Source organism: Aedes albopictus, chromosome 2 (genome assembly GCF_035046485.1).
Source record: "Aedes albopictus strain Foshan chromosome 2, AalbF5, whole genome shotgun sequence".
NCBI lineage: Eukaryota > Metazoa > Arthropoda > Insecta > Diptera > Culicidae > Aedes > Aedes albopictus.
In genome coordinates this window covers 170,312,916-170,332,896 of record NC_085137.1, presented here as the reverse complement: position 1 = coordinate 170,332,896, position 19,981 = coordinate 170,312,916, and the positions used below count along the sequence as shown (strand labels likewise).

Genomic DNA, 19,981 nt, shown 5'->3' with positions numbered 1-19,981 from the left:
AAGATAAAAAATATAATAATCAAGGTACAAGATATCTTGTTACAGACTAATAAATTAATGCCTCATTTTTACGTTGATTACGTCTCTTGGCACTAAATGTTGAACTACAAACTTCTATTCTGTTTTATTTTATGTGATTCGTTTAAAATTTTGGTTCTTTAATAACTTGGTTGTCTAAACAGTTTTAGCCATGATTTATCCCATAGTCTGAACAAAGTTCCGAGTCAAACTATGGCGGGCTGAAGGCGTTTATTTGACAAGTGAAAAGCACATTGTTCAGGAGTATATGCTTATCGATACATCAGTTTAATAAGATGCAGACAAATGTTTTGTTAAACTCTTTTGTTCAGGAATCAATGCTTGTCGAATAAATTTTTTGTTAAACTTTTGAAAAGTGTTTTAATTCATCATTGTTGATACCGACGAGGAAAGTCGAACATTGACTATTTTCTCAATTGAAAAATCATTTAAACGGTAATGTGTAGAGCATAATTTTAGTTCAGCTATCATTACCATTATTAAGCAATAATTCAGCAAGCTTGCTTGTTTGTGACTTGCAATTGTTAGTTGGGCAGGTAGTTTACCAAACAAGCACAACACAGAATGCCATTGTAACTGATCAACCTGTTTCATAAGTTTAATAAGTGTTTGGTGTTAAGTCTATAGTGTGGCTTGTTAATCCTAAGGTAAATGGTTCGACATTGAGGCGAAAATATTTTTTTTTTTATATTAATTAGTCGCATAAGATGCTAAGATATCGTTCGAAGCCATGTAGTCATCTGCGAAGCAGAAGTGGGAAATGGAGAAGGAGAATATTGTACACCGGAGTCGTCTGGAGAACATGCGCGAATAACTGAACTAGAGAAATGCGAGATGCAACTTGAGCTGGAAAAGGCACAAATGGAGAAGATAATCAAAAAAGCAGCCAATCCAGTAAAAATGCGGAGGGAGACAACCAACGGAACGATCTCACTAGCACTCGACTCCGAAAGTTATGCGGAAGCTCGCACCAAAGTCGGTCGGGGAATTGGAATACAGATAGGAGATTGGACGCAATACAGACAACCAGAGGTTCGTGAGATGGCAAAGCAAAGCAAGAAGGTGGAGGAAGTATTGGAAGTTGTTGAGTAGGAATAAGCGTGACTTCCGGAGAATACAAGGAGATGGGATGGGAAGCAGTGAAGAAGATATTCCCAGCGAGGAAGAAGACTACTCCGCAGAGGAGGACAGAAGTAGTGAAGCGGAGGAACTTTAGGAGGGTTTAGAAGATGAGAAGAGATAATGAAAGCCGCAAGGATGGGAAAGACAAGGATGGAATAGACAGCGCAGACAGGTCCACTACGTAATTCCTATAATGTTCAATGAACATTGTTCATCAACAGTAACGATACCTCAGCGAAGGCGTGCGACTTTTTGGCGAAGAATTTGGCATGGCTACAGGAGTACCTAAAACGAGAGGTCATGGAGGCAATGAGGAGCAGACTACTTCTGCCGAAACCCGTTCTTAAGATCACGGAGACACTAGTTCTAGAGATTTTACCTTTTCTGACCCTTTGTTACGTTTGGTTTTATGAATGGAAAATAGAGTTAGAATATTAGGGAACATAGCAATTGTTCCGTGCATTATGTAATGAGCACTCTTGCTTTACCCTCTACCATTTCCCGCAATCGAAGCCATCGAAGATCATCTCTGCATAATGGCGTCATCTGCACTCTTCCACGAGCGCTCGAAAACGACAGAGGCGACAGAATAGTATTTTCGTGCATTCTCATGAATGAGAATCGAGCATGAACGAATAAAAGCATGAAGCACAGCAATTTCTTTCGCTTTGCGACATTCCAACATTCCATGCGAAATCGTGAGAGCGAGAGATTGATTGATTGATTTGTTTTTATTTAACCTTTACATACCTGACCCCCGACAACTCATTTTCAAAATGCTGGCATTTCGTCAATTTTCCTCCGATTTTTTCTGAAGTCGCCCTCAATCGACCATAAATTGGTGAACGTTTATTACACTCAAATGGCCTTGTAATATCCTGAACCATTCCGGAGATATTCCGGATTGTACTGGAGTCAGGGGGTGGGGAAGGTGTCTGTTTTGCCAAATGGCTAAAAGTGATTATTTCATGTATTATTGTGTTTGAGAGGCCCCAGCGGAACCTGTTTCAGGTGCTCCGGAGCGGGCATATCAGTTGCTACATACTTCAGTTATTTTTTCCTGCCCCATTCTCTCGAAGTCCTTAAGTTTGATACGTTGCACGGCATGTTTTGGTTGCAATTGCATTCTTTGGGGCTATCCAGATGATTGCATAATCGGAATTTCCGTCCAAAAATTAGTCGAAATCCAAAATTTCGTCATTTTTGGTGCACGGGAACTATTTTTAAAATGCATTTAAAGTTTGTATGGGGAAAATTTTTTGTTCGGGGCGAACTGTCACTTTATCGATTGAACTGTCATTCTATCCACGGAAATGAAAACTGTTTTGTTTGTTTAACCAGCAAAACCAAGGAATAGGAACGCAATAAAATCACGTTATATTCAGAAAAATTAGCTCTTTCGATTAGGCTAAAGAAAATAGCAATATTTAATTCACTAAACAACCCTATTCAGAAATGTCCCCTATGTCACCCCCGTGGAACCTATGCTAGATGTTCCGGGGTGGCCATATTAGATGATACAGACTTCAGGGTATCGTTTCTGACTCAGTCGTTCTAAATCATGGAGTTTGATATGTCGCACTACATGTTTTGAATGAAAACCAGAAGTGTCCCCAATGAGGCCCCCGCGGAACCTGTCACGGTGATCCGGATGGGCCAACTTATTCAAATCTGATTATCGCAGTTGTGTTTTATTTTTCGCAATGAAAATTTCGCTGAAAATCGATAGTTCAAACACAATAACACACGAAATAATCATTTATAGCCATTTCGGCACCCTCACTGACCCCAGCACAATCTGGAATATCTTCGGAATGGTTCCGGATATTGCATGGTCACTTGGGTGTAATAAACTTGCACCTATTTATTTATGATCGATTGAGGGCGACTATAAAAAAATCGGATGAAAATGCTCGAAATGCCAGCATTTTGAAAATGAGATGTTGGGGGTCGGGTATGTGAAGGTTAAGAGACAGAGCGAGAGATCTGCAAACGAGGCACCCATCACTCACTCTCTGCACAGCTGCCTAAGTCGGACGTCGGGATCGCTCATGGCAGGCCGATCAACATAAGAAGAAGCATTCATCGGTTTCGATCTCCTCCACAACGGAACAGAGTGATGTTGGTGAATTAAGCCTGAGAGCCGGCGAAACAGGAGAGGGCTGGATCGATCCCTTCCCATAGCTTTGGATCGTCATGGACGATCTTGGAGGACCTCCGGAATGCATCGGCGCAGCATGCAGCAAGCAGCATGCAGTCATGATCACGCTAAGACCGCTCAGCACCACTTGCGTGCGCAGCCTTTTCTTTTTTCTCGCTCGTTCATTTCGTTGAACGCAAGAAAGAGCGAGATAAAAGAGGGGGCAACGTGCCCCCTCTATTATCTGCTTCTTTCGCGTGTTTGTTTACGAGAGTGAGTGAGAAAAAAGAAAAAGCTGCGCACGCTAGAGCTCAGCACCTAGAATGTGTAAGACCTACTCATAAGTGCATAATTTTCAAACCACACCAAAAATGTGTAGCAGTTACATATTCACAAAACAGCTCGTACACTGTTCTAGATGCGGAATGTCGATATTTTTCGTTTACCAAGGACACTAGTAAACCTAGCTAGATTGCCGTACAATTTTTTTTGCGAATTTTACGATTTTGTGGACGCAGGAGCTGATTTTGTGAATGTGTAAGGGTTACACATTGTTGTGGTGTAGTCTGGAAATTATGCACTTCAGTGCTGAGCGGTTTTAGCGTGACGGTTTGAGTGTGCAAAAGGAAGCGGAAATGAAGAGAAAAAAGGAAAAGAAGTAAAATTGTTTGCGTTCATTTTTTTAAATGGGGAAGGCCCAAGCTTTTCGTTGTTACATTTTTTTGAATGGTTCCGAACTTGAAAGGAGTTATCATCTCTCACTGGTCTGATGATCTATGTAATTCAAGATAGTATATTTAGGGTCTAGGACCATTTGGGCTATTTTGAGTACTTTATTCTGTAACACATTCTGTGCTTCAAATGTTCAATGTTATCGTTGACAGATTGTCTTCAAAACAGTGGAGACATGGAAGTTCAAGTCATCCTCTATGGACGACCCTGTTGATCCCTAAATCCCTTTGCTTACAAAGGATACAAAGTTCCTATACAGTCCTGGCAAATTATAATTTTACTCCTTCAGTTTATCAGCTATCCATTGTTCAAGTAATCCATTTATCAAGAGAAAATCCTCTTACACAATGAATCAGAGTTCAGCGTTCTGGCACTCGTAGCCTTACATAATACGTTCAACCGTACCTTAGTTAAAACGGTGTTTCAACAACACAACCAGTAGCGTGACTTCCCTTAATTAGTCTTACGTAATCGATTTTAATTCAACCATTTTTCTGGACCATCATCGTCGGGCCGATCCATGGTTGAGGTTGAAAGTCCCTGTACACAGAGGTATCGACTAACCCAAGAACAACGAGTCGATTCAGATGATTCATCAATCATCTGAAGACTTAATTGCACAATCTCAACTCAATTACGCGGACGCGGACGGGCCTTTTTATGAACGATCCTCGTAATTCTTAAGTAAACAGAAAGTCATTCACTTGTTGATTCATCTCTGTCGTCGTTCAGAGATTTAAACGCGTGATTTTCTCTCTCTGGGTGGGCGAAAAAAAAAGTGGAAAAATTATATCTCTGATGAGTAGAGGCAGGCAACGCAGGTGAATCTACGTGGTTGTTCCGGTCAAATGTCAAATGAAAGGCAAGTGGCACATAGTTTGACGACAAATTCTTCTAGGCGGCTCTGTCTCGTCGTAGATAAGTGATAGTCGATTAATGCAAATTGCTCATTAAGTAGCATCTCCTTCACTGGATCTCGAGTGTGACAACTCCGAGCAAATATGCACAGGAATTTAAGTTTTCTTTACATCACACTATGGTTACGGTGCACCAGCCGGTTAATCTACCGGCGCAGATAGTGCACTTGGTAACTCGTCGTGAACTGTGAGCTGTTTGATAAAATCACACCAGCCCGTCGACTGAAACAGGGTTGAAGACGTGTTAGTATGAATAAATGATTATTGAAAGTAAAAACAAAATAACATAAAGTGCACATATAAGTGCGAACATTGAAATTATTTGGGACTTTACTTAACCGGATAATCGTGATTCTCGTGAGAAACACTTCCGCAAATCATGCATTTTGCATCCATGTGACATTTGTGACAATGTTTAGTTCCATGGCCCCACTCTTGAGATTTATGGCACTGTTTTCATGAAATTTACCCGAAGGCGAACGAAGACGTTGCCATGTCACGTGGATGAGGAATATCATCAGCTTCATCCGTTCCAAATATAAAACAAAATGAATTTCTTGAAAAATACCCGTCCGGGACATTTACAGGGGTTTGTGACGTGCTATGGAAGATATAAATAAAATGTATTGTGCAATTCTAAAATAATATTGGAATTATTTTGAATACTCCGCTAAATTTCATCCCCTTGCAACATTCAATTAACACCTATCTGCCGGGTCTTCCGAGCGGAAAGTGAACGTAAACTTTGCAAATATGTTGTACATACAAACAGAAACCACACGAATTCCACGATTAGCATCTTCTGGAAATCGACTATCCCAACACGTTGATGACTGGCTAGATTTAGATTTTGATGTCGTGAACCAACGTTCACTTTTATCAGTCGTGATAACCCGTCGACGTCGTCGTCGTCGATATGCTTCCTGTTTCCTCTACCTCACTCATCGATTTCCTTAAAACATTTTCCAGAGCTCATATCACAACGATATCAGCAACGGGATCGAAGATGGACTTTGATAAATATTCATACGTTGGTATGACGACAACATCGTGTCCAGTGTTGAGCAACGTGATCAGTACTTTGATTGGGTAAGGGTATGGTATCCTCAAGATGTGATTGATAACACGCACTCGCGAATATTATAAATTTACTTCCTCGTTTGCGACTAAGTGTGTAGATGGAAAGACATGCACTTGTCCACTAATCACCTACACTAACCTACTACTTTCTTCGATGTTCTTGGCAAACAGTTCCGTAGTAGGTAGCCATTTACGACAGGCGCTTATCAGTGTGTAATTTAATCTAGCACTAGTGAGCGTCCTCGTGTCTGGCATTAGGTCACATTGTAGTATAAACACCAACACCGGCGGGAGATGCGGTCCGGTTCTGTGGAACAGGGGTGTTCAAGGTATGCTTTTCAAAGCATTTGTAGGCGTTTCATATACATTACATGTACAAGCATTTGTATAGGAAATTCCCTAAGGATTCTCCAACTTTTGAAAAGGGCGTATGTAAAAAAAACTCGAAAACGGTTTGTTGGATTGAAATGATGTCATATGATTCGTCATCGAAGTTCTCTGATAGTAGCTATGGACGTGCTTACACAATAACTAACCTCAAAAGCTTTGCTGAGACTGCTAAGACATTACAAGCTTACAAGTGTTCTTTCATAGTTCATAAGTGATGTTATCATGTTCCTTTCGATGAGAACTGGTATTATGAATTAAGAAAGAAAACACTTGCGAATTCAATAGATTCTTCAAAACAATCTAATACACATGTCAGGAAGTGATTTTTTTCCTGAGTAATGGATCTTTACCTCTGCTTGGTTCGCCTCTCCATTGATGATTCTGTGCGATTCCAGCAGTTACGCCATATAATCCTATGCAAACAATTACTGTGTGTTCTTCTTCGAACAAGGGTGTCTACAATCTACATTCAAAGATTCATTTATCATCGCCATCATTACCGCGAGCACCTACCGTAAAGTGTCTTATTAATTCACCACCATTCGGATGATATGATAATTTGTCTTTCTCTGTTGATTCGCAGCCAACAAAGAAATTCTCCGATCAAAATAATAGCACCGCAAATGATGCTGTAAAAATTCTCATCTATCGACATTGTCGGATCGGGTTGACTGTCGTCGTCAAGCACATCATTTACAGTCAACACAGTGCAAGCGTTAACGTTGAACAATTCGTCATTGAAATCATCGTCATCATCAAATATTTGAAAGCAGTTTTTTCGTTCAAAACAAAAGTCTTTGCTATGAAAATATATTCACTGTACTCCACATGAGGAATAGAATGCAGTGAATATAATTTCATGGTCGATATTTTGATTTACAGCGAGAAAACTGCTTTTTATTTTCCGAAAAATGATGACGGATGCTTGAGCCTTAAGGCCTGATCACTGCTGGGCACAGGAAGCAACTCCAACCAAGCGGGAACCAAGCAGTACTGTGAGGAGATACTGGGTACCGTATGCACAGCTCAGTGAAGGATTGTCGCGTGTCATCTCGTTCATGGATTCGAAGATATTGAGAGATTATCCCTTCCTTTCACATTACAATACCTGGTTTTCAATGTCAGTTGGTAATTCACACCTGATGAGGGCCCCATTTATTCATAATATTTGCATAAAAGCTTTCGTCGGACCGGCTTCAATCTTCCTGGTATTGAGCGTTTTATTGGGATTATTATCATAATAAATTACCCATTGTTGAACAGGAGTTGAATTGAGCAAACAGCTGTAGAGTTGAGGCAAGAATACCGGTGGACAGGGTTTCTAGACCTGTGCAATATCAGTTAAGTCAGTTCATTTTTACATATTGCACAAAAAAAATGTAAAACAAACGGTGCTGGATCATCAAGCCAAAATTTTTGGGTCGAATGAGTTTAAATCCAATGACGGATAGCCTAGATGAACGCTTTGATTATGCTATGCATCAAGCTATGCACATACCTCGAAAGAGCATCCTATTTTTTGACAGAAGGAAAAAAGGATGAATCTTTGTAGAAATCCCGGGTGCATCCATAGAGGAATCACTGCAGGAATGTTGAAAGAATTCTAGAGAATATCCTGAAAGAATCCCGGGGAATCCCTGGGGGAATACTAAAAGTAAGCGATTGAAGAATTCTGAAAAAAATCTCTGGAGGATGACCGGGAGGAAATTATGAAAACAAACTCCAAAGATAAACCCTGGATGGGATCTTTAAAAGAAATCCCTATAATCCGAATCTGGAGGAGTTCGTGAACGAATCCTGGGAGGAATCCACAGAGAAACCTCGGTGGAGCGGGCCTGATGTGATGGTTAGAACACTTGACTATCACGCCGAGGACCTGGGATCGAATCCCACTCCCGACAAACTCACAAAATGTGAGTTCTTCCTTCGGAAGGGAAGTAAAGCGTGAGTCCCGAGATGAACTTGCCTAGGGCTAAAAAATCTAGTTAATACAGATAAAAAAAAAGAAACCTCGGTATAAATCCCTGAAGGCATTTCAGAACGAATTCCTAGAGCAATCCTTGATGAATTCTTGGGAGGAATATATAAAAAAATGAAGAAATTCAAAATCCCTGGAGTAATCCCTGAATACGCAGGAATTCCGATATAATATAAAGTTTCGCGCTAAGCCCTGTCTCTATGGAGGTTGTGCGTAACAAGAGGCTGTAACTTTAATTCAAGTTCTCCAATGTTTAAAATTTGGGGTGTGTCTCGAATGTACACTCCCGATCAAAACTTTGGGGTCACCCCCTCAAAAACATGTCATTTTTTTAGGCTCATATCTCCGCCAATTTGCGTCCGATTTCAAAACCCTAGATCGCATTCAAAAGATAATAAGTCAAAGAAACTTTGTACATTATTTAAAATAAACTTTTTCAAAAAACTTTGTATGTAAACTTAACCCAAAGTTGTCAAATTTTCTAAAAAATAAATATAAACTTACGGCAGTGTCGCTGGAAGTTGGGTCGACCAAATTTTAAGATGAGAGCGGTAATATAACCCATTTTCTATTAGCTTTCAACTGCTTTTTACCGAACATGACTAAAAAATCTAGGAAAAAAGTTATTAGGTAAATTAACTCTTCATGTCATCGACCAAAAGTTTGGGGTCACCCCTCAATATGATGTATCCAGAGCCGTAGCGTGCGGTTGGCCCCCGCCAAGGGCGCCAGCCTCAGAGGGGCGCCGAAAAAGCCCAAGACTGGAAGAAAATATGATGATGCTAATGTTTTATTGAATGTTATCAAGATTTCAACATTTTCAGTATCTAAGATTGATAATATGTTTTGAAAGTATTCTCAAACATTAAGAATTCTCTAATTTATTTTGAACATTTACTATGATATCTCCTTTTTAATGGGCAAAAAAAATCAATATGCTTTCAAAGATCTAGTGAAAGTTTCTTGCTAAAAATACCAGAACATTCTCACAAGAGAGGCTACTTCTGAGGATTTTCTTCGCATTCATTGAATAATTTCTTTTATTCCTTTAGAAATTCAGGTTGTTATTTGGGAATTTTTTCAGAAATTTATCAAAGAATTTCTCTGATATTTTTCTAAGCTTTTTGTTTTCCTTAAGGATTTTCGGCATATATTGATTTAAAAAAATCAGTAATAGATTTATAGATTTTTTTCAAGGATACCTTCAGAAACTCCTTAACAGATTCCTTCAAAAACTCTTCATACTTCTATTTCTCTATATTACTATTTCACTATTTTTTTAATAAGGGTTCTCCTGGAAAATCTTCAATATTTTTTTTATTTTCCAGAGTTTTCTTTAAAAATTCTTATAGAGATTCCTGCAGAAATGTCTTTAATTTAAATCCCTAAAATGGATTTCCCAGTAATTGCTTCATGGATTCTCATAAAAAAAATCCTGCACATTCCTTAAAAAATCCCTCCAGCAATTTCTTCAGGAATGTCTCTGCGAATTGCTTCAGAAATTCTTCCAGATATTTTTTTTTTTTAGAAAATCGTCTATAGTTATTCTTTAGTAATTTGACCAAAGTTTCCTCCATAAAATATTCTGTAGATTCCTTCATAGCGCGTAGAAAATATTCCACTGATTCCTCCCCAAGTTGTTCCACGTTCACTAGAGATGCTTCATGAATTTCTACTGGAATTCCCCTAGAAAACCTTTCAGGAATGTCTTCATGAGTTCCTCCAATAAGCAATAAATTTGGAATTCTTCTAGAAATTTCTCTAGGTATTCGGTAGGAAATTCTTTTATTGATTTTATATCAAATTTCTTCAAAAGGAAAGCCTTCTATGGATTTCTTCAGAAGCTTTTCCAGGAATTTCTTTGTGAAACGTAAATCTTTCTAGGGACTTATTAAAGAAAATCCCCAAGAAATTTTGTAAGTAACTTTTCGAGGGATTTCGTCAAAAATTCTTCGAAGTACTCTTTTGGAAGTTCTTCCAGTGATTCTCTTCAAACTCTTGCAGGCTTCCTATCAGGCGTTTATTCACGAACTACTCCAAGAGTACCTGCAAGAATTACTACATGAATTTCATTGGAAATTCTCGTTGAAATGTCTCCCAGATTTTTATATGCACCGGATATTCTTGCACGAATCGCTTCAGCTATTCTTGCATAATTTCATTCAGTATTTCCAGCAGGAATTCTTCCAGAGATTCCAACAAAAGTTCAAATAAGCATTCCTCCTGATATTTATCCATGTCCGCGGTTCGTCTAATGATTACTGAAAATTTTCTTACAGACCTTGTGAGAAATAATTTGAGTAAACTTAAAAAAAAAAAAGAACGGTAAAATATACCGTTTGAGGATTCCCGGAAATACCTGAAACTACTGTAAGAAAATTGAAAATAAAAATCGGGGGGAATTTGTTTGTACGAAACATCAAAATCCGAATTTTAGAGAAACTTAAAAAATGAACTAATATAAACTTTTGCAGATCACCAATGGTCAATTGTCGTGGGGCGCCAATCTGGATGCTTGCCAAGGGCGCCGAGGGACCACGCTACGGCTCTGATGATGATAAAGTAATACGCCATGCACTACATATACAAAGGACACGGGAAGAAAGAGACGAACCAGCCAAGGGCTGAAAGTCTCTCAAATAAAGATAAATCAATCAATCAAGGACACGGGATATACCACAAATATTGGTCGCAGTGGTTATGTCCCAAACAGAGAAAAAAAAGATGTACCTACCTTCGAATTTCACGACCGACATTGTTGTCAGCCGTCAGTATGAACCCAAGGTAGACGAATTCTTCCACCATCTCGTAGGTGTCCTCGTCTATCGTGACATAACTTCACCACCAGTCCGACTTTTGCTGCTCCGCGTTTCATGCGGGTGTTTCTGTCCATGTAATGTAATGTCCATGTCGTCTACAAAGCATACAAATTGACTGGATTTTGTGAAAAGCGTACCGTGGCTGTTGAGCACGGCTCGTTACATTAGGCGGTCTTCTCACTTCACCGGATCGGGACCGTGCCGGGCCCCGGCCGTACCTCGGTCATCAATTTCTTTTTTACAATATCTATGGCGTGCTCCTCACTAGCCCGGCCAAGCCCCGGCACGGTGTAATGTGAACACACCATAGTAAAAGCATGTAAGAAATCGATGACCGGGGCACGGCAGGGGCCCGGCACGGTTTCGGCCCGGTGTAATGGGAATAGCTCTTTAGACCTTGCAAAGCGATATTGAAGAGTAGGTATGAGAGTCCGTCACCAGCTAGTCGTCTGAGTCGATGTCGGAGATGTCGGAGAAGTGCCGTCCGTGATCTCCAGGTGTATCGTTAAAGAAGGCTGTATGGCCATATTTTTGGAGGCGTTGAAATAAGTCGTAAGCCGTTTTCATTCTTCAGTTCTTAAGTTTTTTTTTGCCTATTTATGAGATTTTTAGCCCGATGCTGGTTCATCTCCGAAAAGCAAACATTAACCCTCAAAAGGATACCTTAAAAAAAGGTCCGTTTTGGGACCCTGGGGTCCATTGGACCCCAACATATATTCTCGCGTATCTCGTGATCCTTACTTTTTAAAAGGTTGATGTTTTCAGCAAAGATGTTCGGTATGTCAAGGCCTATCTAGTGATGAACAATTTATTTTAGGAAATATCCGATAGTTGGCGCTAGAGAGCATTCCAAAACGCCCCTAATCAATGGGATGTAACGTACCAAAGCAAGCGGACAAGACGCACATAACAAAAGAATAAATCACACTTCTGTAAATGGGTAGACATAAATGTCCGGCAGCTCAAAAGGGTTCGTTCAAATGTTACGTAACGCTAGGGGTAGCGAGAGTGTCTAGCGCTGTGTTACGCTTTATAAAAAAAAAAACATAATTTACCACACAAAAGTTGTTACGTGGAGTAGGGAGGAGTTCTGAAATTGTCAAATTTTGTGTTACGTATTATTTGAATGAACCCAAAGAGACATCACAGACAAACAGACATATCATTGATAAAATAACATCTCATATATCGCAAGATCCTGATTACTTATAAAGTTGGTGTCTTCGGCAAAGTTGTTTGATTGGTGAAGGGGCGCTAGTGAGTATACAAATTTTGTATCTCATATATCTCAGGATTCTGATTACTTAGAAAGTTAGTGTTGTTCGGGAGGCCAAATATTTATTTGATTCGGAACTTTGACATAGGCTGGTGCTAATGAACAATTTTTTACATTTTAGATCTGTTGTACATCGGAAAACTTATTATTTACAGAGATGGTGTCTACGGCAAAGTTTTTGGCAGGCATGGGGCTAAAATATATAGACACTATAGAATTGACTGGCTTACGGATACATAATTGAGTGATGAAATTGTTATGTACAGTTTATATTTTAGAAGAATCTCGGGAGAAATTCTTAAAAGAATCCCGAGAGGCATTCCTAGAGCAATCCCAGGTGGAATTCTTGTAAGAATTCCTGGGGGAATGTTAGGAGAAAATCTTAGAAGAATCCCAGGAGAAATTCCAAGAGGAATCTCAGCAGGAATTCCTGTAGGGAACGCGGGAGGTTCCTGGAAGAACCGCGAAGGATTTCTTAGAGGAATCCCGGGAGCACTACTGGTACAAATTCTTAAATGAATCCCGGGAGGAATTTCTGGAAAAAAAATGCGGATTCCAAGTGCATTTTCTAGTTTCTAGATGAAGCCCCGGAGGAGCCTTTGGAGAATCATTGAAAGATTCCCTGTGTTAATTTCAAATCAGAGTTAATTGAAATTGAAAACTTACATTCATATGAATAATTCCGTCGAAGACATCAACTCCGAATATTTTCTCTCGATCGAGACACCAACGTAACAAAAGTATATTACATTTTTGGAATATGGTTCAAAAGTCTCATCTATGTGTGATCTTTGCAGCTACAATGCAACCCATTTGAGTTGCATAATATTCATAATGCAACTCAAATGAGTTGCATTATGAACATCATACAACTATATTTCATTATGCAACTCATTTCAGTTGCATAATGAACCAGTTCGTAAAAAATGGCCATTATTATTCCCAAATGAGTTATGTAAAATTTAAATTATGATACTGAATTGCATAAAGTTATTTTTGTAGATTTGAAGGACTTCATTATAGAACAGTTTGGACGACCCTGATTGTCCCAAAGGTTTACAATAAGCTAGTAGACTTCATATTGATCCAGTAACTGCGGTTGAATATGCAACGTTACTCAGTATAACAGATATGGCTACTGTTACAAGTGTAGACCTGAAGTTCTGAACTCCAAGGTAGTTTGGCTGACCTGGAATATCCCTATAGTGTCTATAAATGACCTTGTAGATATCAATAGCTTCACGGATCCCAATACAAATATTCCGATTTCTGCCTAATAGAGAACTAAATTTGCAACAACTTTGCCGAAGACAGTATTATGTTCTATCGAATGCATGAATTTATACAGCAGCCGTTTCTATGTTGGGGTCATATTTGACCCCTCCGGTTCTAAAGGGTTAAGGGAAGCCCTTAAAGAATCATTGCACTCACTATTCGATAGATCATAACTATCTGAGTTCTGAAGCTCTTAGAGAAAGCACATTACGTTGGTTGCGATGATATATACTCAAGAGAGTTCTTGGAGGTCCTCAACAGAAAATGAACTCACCGCTTGATAGCACATAGTTGCATAGGGCTGAGCAAGCATGAATATAGATCAATATAGACCAATAGATCACTGATTACGCTAGTAGATCAGATGGCCGAAACTCCAGGGAGTTCTCGGATACTCTTAAACTTTTAATCCTTCAACACGCCATAAACGCCTCCTAACTCTTGATTCTTGGAAGAATTGTGATCAAAAATATTAGGTTAGGTGAATTTGGTCTCCCTTGAATAATTCGTGGAGAAATTAAATAGAGAAAACTTGAAAATATCACAACAAGAATGTCCAGACAAGAATGTCGCGAGAATAATTTTTGAAAAAAAAAAATATCCGCAGAGAAATCCCTGAAAAAATCCAACACGATGTTTCAGTTCGCGAGTTTTAAGATACATTTTAATTATGTGGAGTCAAGCAATCCGCTATCTCTCCTTGTATTCCGAAAATAAGGGCCAAGGTCAAACACCGCGCAGATTGTCCGCGCCGCCCATTATACAACTCGTCTGGAGATTAGGAATCAATTTCACAACTGGTTGTTTTCGTTACATGAAACAGTACATAACAGCCAATCTACTCTAAGGGCGATGATATAGTAAGGAGGGGCGTCAAGTATAGCGTGTTGGCTGCTTGAAGTGAAGTTCGTGGAAGCGTCAAATGACGCGTGCTATGATATAGTGATAAGCGTTTTTATAAGCGTCAAGATTTCTTACTTTACATTTAAAAAGAATCCGTAAAGCCATGAAAAGACAATGGAATTTGATTTCTGTCATTAACGTAATTATCTACACTGACCCGAATTCATTTTTACGATCAAATCAAACCGTGAATCAAACCAAACATTTGGAAAAGTCGCGTTTGAAGATTCCCGTTTAGTTTTTTGTTCAAAAGCAAATTTAGTGGAAATATATGTTAAATCGTTATCATTACTGCACCGGGAGCGCTTTAGCATAGTTAGTCTCATAGTGATCACATTTTGCTCATACAACACCTTATTAGCCGATTAGAGCACCCGATCGTTATCCGAAATTATCTTTGTTCATTTTTTTCTATTCCCCCAAAATCCAAGCACTATCATTAAAAATTCGAATCCTACAGTATGAATAATGATAGATGTAAAATAATACTACGGTTGAACATACCATACTATTTATATAACCTTATACTCATTTGCTGTTATGCTGTTCTCAAATGTTAGACGAAATATTTCTGTCAAATTCAATTAGAGTTGTGTGGCGTCTACAGTAAACAACATGGATTCGTCCGACGAGGAGTTTTTGGCATCTTCCTGCACAATCAATGCCATAATGAATAGGCAAAGAGATTTCTCCGTTCATCCCATCAATCAGAATAGACGAGAAGATGGTGAGTTTTACCGACTCTATTCGGATCTTCGGGAATTTCCGGATAAATTTCGTTCGTACACCCGGATGAATATTTCAACGTTCGACTTGATTTTGGATATGGTCAAACACAAGCTGATGAAGGATTGGACCAATTTTAATAAAGAACCAATATTCCCATGTGAACGATTGATCGTAACGCTGAGGTAAATTGGCCACTTGAAAATAATATTTTACAATAATATCATCATGATTTCTAACAGACATCTCGCAGCCGGATCCTCATTTACTTCGCTTGGGTTCTCTTTCCGCATGGGTCGATCGACCGTTGCTGCAATTGTAAGGGAAACATGCCAGGTGCTGTGGGAAGTTCTGCAACCAATTTACATGCCACCCCCCACGGAACAAATGTTCCGCACGGTAGCCGATGGATTCTGGACGAGATGGAACTTCCCGAATTGCGTCGGGGCGATTGACGGCAAGCATATAAGGATTATATGCCCTGCAGGTGCTGGATCGATGTATTATAATTACAAGCAGTATCATTCAATTGTACTGCAAGCCGTGTCCGATGCAAACTGCAGGTTTATAATGGTGGAGGTTGGTGGATACGGTAAACAAAGTGATGGAGGGACATTTAATGCATCGGACATGTTTCAAATGATGAATGAAGGAAAACTAAACATACCTCCTGATGCTCAACTGCCTGATCCTGAGCTCACAACCAAAATGCCGCATCTTTTTATGGGGGATGAGGCATATCCTTTGCTTAGAAATTTACTACGACCATACCCTAAATCGAACATGTGTGCAGAATGCGAATATTTCAACCAACGATTCTCCAGGGCGAGAAACTGTGTTGAATGCGCTTTTGGTATTATGAATGCCAAATGGAGAATTTTGATGAAGCCGATTGAAACTACTCCGGAATTTGCTGATATCATCGTGAAGGCGATATGTATTCTGCATAATGTCATCATTGATCAGGAGGGACTTGACTTGCAGCTACAAGAAGCCGCAGAGCTGAATATGGGGGTTCAAAGAAATCAGAACTATTTCAATAACATTTCAACTAAAACAGGTGCCTTTGTAAGGACTCACTTCATGAAATATTTCAACAAAAACAAGCTGTAAATAATGTAAGCTTTTTACTATGGTTAAATTCATAGTAAAAAGGCTTACAATGCGTTTTATTAAAGAAGTCATCAAATGAAATGAAGTCTACCAAGAGAATATTGTATTTGATTTTCACTCCCGATGAAAAATCTTTACTCCTGCGTTGCTGCACTCGAAATCGGCGACGTGATGACCGTGTAGTATTGTCTTCCTGTCACAATGATTGAGGAGCGTTGGCCTGCTGAGCCAGTAGATTCCTCTCGATATTGGTTCTCCACTACCTCTATCCGACTCGGAATATTCGGCGACTCAATGTACCGTGAGCCACCAGAACGAAGCGGGGTTCGCAGCCCAGTGGATTCGTTTCGATACTGGTTCTCCACAATCTCAATTCGACTCGGAATATTTGGCGACTCAGTGTACCGCGAGCCACCAGAACGAAGCGGGGTTCGCAGCCCAGTGTCAAAAATTTCATTTGAACGGCGTATTGGTGTAGAGTGCTGGTAAGAAGCATCACCAGCTGAAGCCGATGCTCTGAACACATCGTGTTCCGCCCTCCGATCGTTTAGCAACCGGTTCTTTCGGTACACAAATTTATGCACCACTTCTTGCACTTCGGTACGGAACAGTAGCTTTTCCTCCGCGGGCAACTTCCGGACATGGGGTAGCAAGCTTTTGAAAAAAGCCTCATCTTCATCGTCTGCAGTGGTTCCTTTGCGGACTTTTTGCTCCAAAAGCTGTAACTTTTTCGCCTCGATATCGATTAGACGATGTTGAGCGCTTCTTTTGGGGGCCCGGCGTTGTGGTCGTGTGTCACCTTCATCGGTGTGGTCGATTTCTGCCGATTCGGGGATTTCAACAATCTCATTTCGATCACTTGTATCATCTGCTCCAATCTCTTGCGTATTGGCATTCCTGGAAGTCTCGGCGCCATCAGGTTGTAAATTTCCGCCCGACTTTCGCGGTTTCATGTGGTCCTTGAGGAACAACAGCGACTCAAAATGCGGCCAGGTGGTGTAAGTTTCATAATTAAGGGGCGCTTCATCACCTGATCGTCCTTCCGGTAGTTTTCGTAGCTCCTTACCGAACTGATTCCGCACCGTCTTCCATTTTTTCTTGATGTCGTCCGCTAAAATCGAAAAAGCGAAAGATTAGATTGCAACAAAAAGAAATCACTGCGGACTGAATTACTTGTCACGTCTTCTCCCAATTTCGTCGCAATTTGCCGCCAGAGCTTCTCCGTAATAACTTTGTTCCGATACACCTTTAATGTCTGGTTCCAAAGTGGTGTACGCTCAAATACGAGTGAAATTAATGTTTCAACATCGATAGCCATTTTGAATAAAAACAAAACTCGGTAGCAAAAGCGGGTACACGCGCGTGAAAACACTTGACAGAATGGTTTGACTCTCGAAAGAACGCTCTCCCACGCACTCACTTTGACAGGTGTAAGCGTCTTTCCATGCATTTCATACCAACGCTTACCAAAACGACTCGCACTCCCACGCTCACTCTGATGCACACTCTTCCCTCCCCTCCTTAGTATGTCGTCGCCGTAACATCAACGGTTGTGGTACTACATAGATTCACACATTTGTCCAGCCCAGTCCAGTAGACAAAGAGTCGCAAAGGTTGAATGAGCTGGCCGAAACATCCAGATATCAGATGAAAATTTGGAGTAAACAGCGCACAATCGTCATACCAACGTACGTACATAAGTTGTAATAAATGTCTACCACAATCTTCATTACATGGAGGACTGCATCATCAAAACAACCACAGTCTTGTAGACGGCGGCGGCGGATGGTTGGTCGTCGTAGTACATAGACCGATGGGGATATCAAACGGAGGGCAAACATCAGCAATCTATAATTTCTTGTTGGCGTTGTGTACTTTCTGAAAACGGCCTATAACCAGTTCTAACCGAATCGCTAGCCGGTTGGCGCAGGTTTTTCTTACGGGGATAGCTGTTTGCGTTATTTGGTGCAACTCATAGTACAGTTGTTTTTTGTGTTATCGTCGAAGAGAAATTACCTAGTTATCAGTGAGGGCCGTCGAAGTCAATGCTCGACTTTTCGGTCCAGGAAATTTTGGAAGGAAGTCCCAAGGACGATTCGTTGGATCACGTACCTTCTGCATGACTCAAATGCTGCTAATTGCCGAGCGTGTGTGTTTGTTTAGTTTATCTCATGGAGTGGGTGTACTTACCAGATGAACCAGATTAATCCCGTTGGCACGATTATTTGCTCAAATCGAGTTGATCATTGGGTCAATGATCTTCCTTGTATTTCGAATATATTACTTTTACTCAAAACTCACGCAATCACGAACGATCGTTCAGATCTTTATTTTTCTTTTGACAATCTTCTAGATCACCAAATCACTGTTATAGGCCCAATTTCTCCACAAACACTTTTTCACCGTACAGGTACAACTGCACTGCACTGCAAGTCCCCAAACTGCCACTAATTCCCGTTTTTTTCTTACAAACCACCTCACTACCAAACAGATCGCCGAAGCGAAACGCCGTAAACGCCAAAGCGCCGGAAACCGGTGTGCAACTGCCAGTGAATGTGATCACGCCACGCCACGCGTAGAACACCTCGAGCGACACTTCGGAAAACCGGAGCTGAAATGCAACCGCACCGTAAGACTTTCACCAAACGATTGAAGTTGCTGGTCTAACAGAACCGAGCTGATCCGCACTCTTCGGACGGACCCGGCATCGAAGAACGACGACGACGACGACAACGACCACATCAGAGTGTCCCATTAGCCAAGCCAGCAGCAGCAGGCGTTATTCGTTATCAATCCCGGTTCGAGTACCTACGTAGTACGTGTAGAATTGTAACAGTTGTAGTAGGAATACGTCTCTTCGGCGGCATTTGATAACCATTCTTTGTTGCAACCAAGACTATACCAGCCAAGTCGCGACTTCCAAGTTGTTTATAATTATTATTAAAAACATAAATATTCTAAAACTAGATCACAGCTGTTTGGTCGGGCTCGCTCCAGGGATAGAAGACTAGTTGAACGTAGAGAACTCCTCTTACGCTATTGAGTCACCCCTCGTTCGAGATTACGCCGGCTGATAAGAAAATGCGTGGTTGTCTTACCGCATTACACGTTGGCGTACATAGGCACACTTCTGGATACATCTCTCTCTCTTCTTGGCGTAACGTCCCCCTGGGACAAAGCCTGCTTCTCAGCTTAGTGTTCTATGATCACTTCCACAGTTATTAACTGAGAGCTTACTCTGCCAATGACCATTTTGCATGTGTATATCGTGTGGCAGGCACGAAGATACTCTGCCCAAGGAAGTCAAGGAAATTTCCTTTACGAAAAGATCCTAGACCGACCGGGAATCGAACCCGTCACCCTCAGCATGGTCATGCTGAAAACCCGTGCGTTTACCGCCTCGGCTATATGGGCCCGTTCTGGATACATACATACATTTATTTGTTCAACATCACATTTAAGACAAGACAA

General features: G+C 40.5%; 2 protein-coding genes across 3 annotated transcripts in view; both read right to left on the bottom strand.

The window, feature by feature from the left end:
* The window catches only part of LOC109398703 (nocturnin), a 169,661-nt gene extending 150,408 nt beyond the window's left edge, over positions 1-19,253 (bottom strand). For both annotated transcript variants that reach the window (XM_029859199.2, XM_029859201.2), the window contains exon 1: positions 18,701-19,253. The gene's annotated coding sequence lies outside the window, so the exon portion shown is untranslated. The remainder of the gene's footprint in view (positions 1-18,700) is intronic.
* Positions 16,567-18,046, bottom strand: LOC115258788 (uncharacterized). Its single transcript, XM_029859203.2, has 2 exons — positions 17,684-18,046; positions 16,567-17,621 (listed from the first exon to the last, which is right to left on the bottom strand). The coding sequence occupies exons 1-2, from the start codon at positions 17,958-17,960 to the stop codon at positions 16,645-16,647; spliced, it is 1,254 nt and encodes a 417-aa protein (XP_029715063.2). The 5' UTR covers positions 17,961-18,046; the 3' UTR covers positions 16,567-16,644.
* Positions 19,254-19,981: the final 728 nt, after the last annotated feature.

What these genes read in the sequence shown, in the direction of transcription:
- LOC115258788 (XM_029859203.2), bottom strand. Translation starts at nt 17,960, where the DNA reads ATGCATGGAAAGACGCTTACACCTGTCAAAGTGAGTGCGTGGGAGAGC. An exon ending in ATTGGGAGAAGACGTGACAA is followed by an intron (nt 17,622 to 17,683) that starts GTAATTCAGTCC and finishes TTTCGATTTTAG; the next exon opens with CGGACGACATCAAGAAAAAA.